Genomic DNA, 5,181 nt, shown 5'->3' with positions numbered 1-5,181 from the left:
AAAGCCCTTTAGATATTGCTCTATTCTCTTTGGTGTCTTAGCAAGGGGGAAAAACATTTACATGAAGAGACACTGTACAAACAAAAAATAGCAAATTAAAATAAAAACTGTCTTACAAATAAACTGCTATTGAGCAAAGACTAAAAAGATAAACTTTTGGCTTAACGCGTGGAGAAATAAATGCTCTCATTTGTACTGCTATCTGATATATGAGCTGACTGAGTACTTTTAGGAAGATCAAGTTCATGTCATTATTTTCAAACTTACTCTGCCAGAACACAAAAGAGCGGTAACAATAACTCTTCCACATAACTCTTAGGTGAAAGGCAGGAAGTGGGGAACAGGATAGATTGTTTGTTGTTTTTTTCCGTAGGTAACAGCAAAACAATCCAATTAATTATAAAATGCACACAGCTGTATCTAAAAGAAAAATGCAAACACAACTTAACCATACTTTATTTGACTGCATCTTATTTAGACAGCTTGCACATTTCAAATTCCATTAAATCTCTCTCTCCAAAAGGATGTGGGACAATAGAAGAAAATTATGCGGCAATATCCAGTCAAACAGCAGTCCAATATTTTGAGATACACGTGATATTTTATAGATACTCAACTCATACTTGACGTCAATATAATTTATGGTTATGTTTTTACAAACCTGAAAGCCCTGTAACATTATAGCACTCATTTTAGTGATGTCATACTAAAAAGTAACTCTGATGCACTACCAATTTGATTTTATCTATGCTTCTGGAAAAGTGATGAACTTCGTAAATTTTAGACACCATAATAAATATACACATCCAGTCTTATACACGTCAGCCAATACCATAACACAGGGCAAGGTAAAGTTAAAACACGTGATAAACAAACTCCTTTACATAGATTTGTCGAGCAAATGGGGAGGGTAATTTGGGAAAGAGGCAGAAAATATTATAACCAATTTTTTAATAGTAATTTTTTTCCTTTCTTATTTTGCTGGTTTCAACTTCAAAAACTACGGTCTGGTTTCTGATCTGTAGACTTTTCTAAAGTAGTTTCATCTCAGTGTATGGGAAATTATAAACAGCCCACACACCAAATGGTAGTATACCCGTTAGGTTCTTCAATACTAACATATATATAGCTTCATGGTAGCATGTATAAAAATGTTCAGCAGTACCAACTGCCAAACCAGTGTCAGTGGAGAGTACAGTCAGTCCTAAAGAGGCAGCACCCCGTTAAAAGAAAGTTGCACCAATTTTGCTCAGTTTTAGCCAAGTGAACTCACTCTATCGACTGATTATAAATGGAATTGTTTTAAGCTTATATAGAAAAAATAAAAGCCTAATATCAAAAACTAAATTAATATTGATGTTACTTCAACTGAATGGAGACTTTCAATGTTGGTGCTGGGTTATGCTAGAGGTTAAGATTTTACTCTGTACTTTACAATTTTTGCATAACCAATTAAAGACATAAGGTTTACACTGACAGTCAACACACACCAAACAATATGGCAACCATTTGACTTTTTAGTCCCAGAGTAAAGGTCATGTTTGTAAGTGTCAAGTCAATCAGTCCAGTCAATCCAGCAATTCTGGAGGAAAAGGTCAGTATGATGGTTTCACCAATAATCTGTCAAAGACATAAAAACAGCAATACCTACTTTACAATTGTCCCCATTAGTGAGTCAAGTGAATATATGGCCATCAACCATTACCTATGAATCAGCAAGTCAAATATAAAGAGGTGAAATAAAACTTGACATAAATATTTTAGCTCAGTTTCCTTAATATTAAGTAACATAAGCATCACTGATTGATATTCTTCTCAATGCTAGAGCCCAAATGAAATTTAACCAAAACATACTCAAAATGATCAGCTGAAAAGCTGAGTAATGTGTGGTTATTATATATTTTTTATTATAACAAGTATCCTGTCCATTAAACTTTCACGAGCAATATAAAATGGGGGGAAAAAAACTTTTCTTTAAAAATAAAGAACTATAAATGATCCCACCAGCAGGAAGTTTTTATTTTCAAATATAAATTGTGTATCTTTATTTTAAAAGTACTTGTTACCATGTTCACTTTCAAAACACTATACTGAGCAAGGAGCAGCTTTCCTTTAAAAAAAAAAACAAAAACCAATACACTTTCCTGAAAAGGGGGCTTTACCAACTGTTAATGGAGGTAGGGTTTTAAAAAATACAGTAATTAGAGCCATAAAATAAATTTCAAACCAAATCCTAGAGCAGAAATAAAGGATATTCAAATGAAAACAACAACAACATAGATTTCTACAAACATTTTTCACAGAGAATGAATCTTTTTTCTTATGGGTACCTAGGTTTTCCAGTTAAATAAATTATCCATCACAGGTTTACTGACTCAATCAAAAGCAATTAACTTTAAAGTTTGTTACATTGCACTGATTACCCAAAACACAATGTAACTAACAAACATGGTAGTTGTTAAGAAAACCCATAGAACTCATTCCAAAAAAGATGTTCATTTCCCTCGTTTTTTTCTGGAGGAACAAAGCAAAGCTCCTCCAAAGAACTTGCCCATACAAGTGTAAATAAAATAAAAGCAGCTTAAAATGAATATTGTTACAATGCACCTTGAAATTTATTTCTAAGACCAGGAACCAAAAGTGAAGCATTTTAAGAAATGAAAGCAATGTGAACCCAAATCAAGTGGAAAAAACAAATTCTGGCTACTTTGTAAAAAGCTGTTCTTCACAGCTTAGCAATAACTTTGATTAAATAAAATTATACCAATTTACATTAATTTTCTATTCTTTTCCAAAAATTCCCTCACTCTCAAAAAAAAGTGCATCCAAAACCCAGCATTCCTGGCTCCATCAACTTTTCTCATCTCGTTTGAGCCATTTCTCAATTTTCCAAGTAGATTCAACTTCTTACTGTAAAGAAAGAAGGAACTTCTAAAGTAAACCATTCTGTCACTCACCTGGAAAAAGTATCCAAATTATAAAAATCTGAAATAATTTATTATCAAATTTAGAATTTAAATTAAAAAAAGTATGCTTGCAAAAACCTTAAAGAAAAGGAAAAGATAGCATGCATTCCAAAACTAGAGATGAAGACAAATATACTTATCTACACAGGCACTGGCAGACACAATTTAATTGTTAACTTTACTCATTGTAAGACATACCCCACCCTACATTTTTCATTCACTAATCACTCAGGTACCAAATTCAAGAATGGAAAATTTAATATTGAAAAAATAAAACCTAAAATTGAAGCTTTTCCCTTACCCACTTCAGAAAACTAGGGCAGGTTTTGGGTGAAATGTTAGTATACTTAGAGACTTTTACAATCCACATTGGCTTTTTTAAGGAACAAAAATCATGTTCCACTTACTGGTTCTGTGATAAAATGATCACTGTGTAAATAACATTGTCAGCAGACTTTGCAAATTAACAAACAAATCTTGGCTATCAACTGGCACATCTTGTTGGTACCAAAAGAACTCTTGAAGTTTAAAACAATCTCTTAATTCAGAACAAATGCGCCATGCCAAAGTGCAACAAATATTGTGCGACACTCAATGAGACACTGACAGATAAGAGCTGCATGGAAATTACTAAATCCACCTGCAAAGCAATTCTGTACAAATTGCATTGCATGCAAAGGTCGATTCTGTGTGGTTGGAAGTTGTTCCTTGATGTCAGTTTCTCAACGCAGCCACAGTTTAAGTCGCAGTGCATCAACTCCATTTAAATAGTATCTGAACAGCCTCTTATCTCGAACAAAACCAAGATTTTCATAAAGTTTCAAAGCAGACTTATTTGTTATTTCTGTTTCCAAAACAACCTTCAAAGAAATAAGAGAAAACTAAGTTATAATTAGGTAATTTGAAAAACCACTTACCAAATAAACAATCAGATCAAATGTTTAAGAAAAACACTGTAAGTTAATTTATTTAAAAACTGATGGTGAAGGCAATTAAAGATGTACAGAAAGAAAAACAGTCACCAAAACTGTAATAGCAATTATCTTTGGGTCAAGGAGGGGTGGGACCACTGGGGATGTATTTTCTGTTCTACTGATTTGGGGAATGTTTGGAGTTTTTAACAATGAAAGTATATGGTTTAGGGCAGCCCCTTTGGGTCCCCTCCCACTGTGGGATCTTTTCTATCCTCTCAATAAATCCTGCTTTCTAAAAAAAAATACATGTTTTGGCCGGGCTCGGTGGCTCAGCCTGTAATCCCATGCTTTGGGAAGCCAAGGTGAGTGAATTGCCTGAGTCCGCGGGTTCGAGACCCACCTGGGCAACTTGGCGAGACCTCATTTCTACAATAAATCAAAAAAATTAGCAGGGCGTGGTAGCGCATGCCTGTAGTTCTAGCTACTTGGAAGGCTGAGGCGGAAGGATCGCCGGAGCCCAGTAGGTCGAGGCTGCGGTGGCCAGGAGCGGCCACTGCACTCCAGTCTGGGCGACTGAGTGAGACTCCCAACTTAAAAACAAAAACAAAAACAAACATGTTTTATACTAAAACAAAGATGAATTATTTCCCTGTAGAAAGGTAAAGTGACAAGAGATGAAAAGAAAAAAAAAATCAACAATCAAAAGTTTAAGAAAATGTATCAGTTCTTAAAGTTATTCACACTGAACTCCAACTTCTATACTTTCATGAACATGCCATCATTTATCCTGGCAATAACCACCATATTTGTCTGAAGTCTAAACCAGAGCCTGCAAACTATAGTCTTTGGGCCAAATGTATCTGCTGTCTGTTTTTATATGTAAATTTTAGTGAAACTGCCATGCTTCTTTGTTTATATAATGTCTATCTATGGCTGCTTTCCCAATACAAGGGCAGGGATGAGCAGTTGCCACAAAGACCTATGGTCCACAAAACCTAAAATATTTACTATCTGGCCTTTTGCAGAGAAAATTTGCTGAAACCAAACCAGAGACACTCAAACTTGCCTTATCCCCAGAGTTTCTGAGTAGGTTTGGGATTGGACACAAGAATTCACTTTTTTAACAAATTGTCAGGTAATGTTGATGCTGCTGGCTGAGGGACTACATGTTGAGATCCGCTGGTCTAAACATTATGAATATGAAACAGAGGAACATATAATTGAATCTTTTTTAATGACACTGAACCAGTGGCCCTGATTACAAAGAACTGCTATTTTTTTTTTTTTTTTTTTTTTTTTTT

The 5,181-nt window shown here is 34.5% G+C and overlaps 1 protein-coding gene across 2 annotated transcripts in view; it reads right to left on the bottom strand.

Annotated features, from left to right (window-relative positions):
* Positions 1-427: 427 nt before the first annotated feature.
* Positions 428-5,181, bottom strand: part of NAA30 (N(alpha)-acetyltransferase 30, NatC catalytic subunit) — a 23,515-nt gene continuing 18,761 nt past the window's right edge. For both annotated transcript variants that reach the window (XM_008065964.2, XM_021716494.1), the window contains exon 4: positions 428-3,826. In XM_008065964.2, the coding sequence (XP_008064155.1) occupies positions 3,689-3,826 (138 nt within the window). In that variant the 3' untranslated portion in view covers positions 428-3,688. The remainder of the gene's footprint in view (positions 3,827-5,181) is intronic.

This window comes from Carlito syrichta, unplaced genomic scaffold (genome assembly GCF_000164805.1).
Source record: "Carlito syrichta isolate Samal-C Ts95f unplaced genomic scaffold, Tarsius_syrichta-2.0.1 Scaffold308823, whole genome shotgun sequence".
NCBI lineage: Eukaryota > Metazoa > Chordata > Mammalia > Primates > Tarsiidae > Carlito > Carlito syrichta.
The sequence above is the reverse complement of the archived record's forward strand: the minus strand, read 5'-3'. Positions and strand labels throughout refer to the sequence as shown.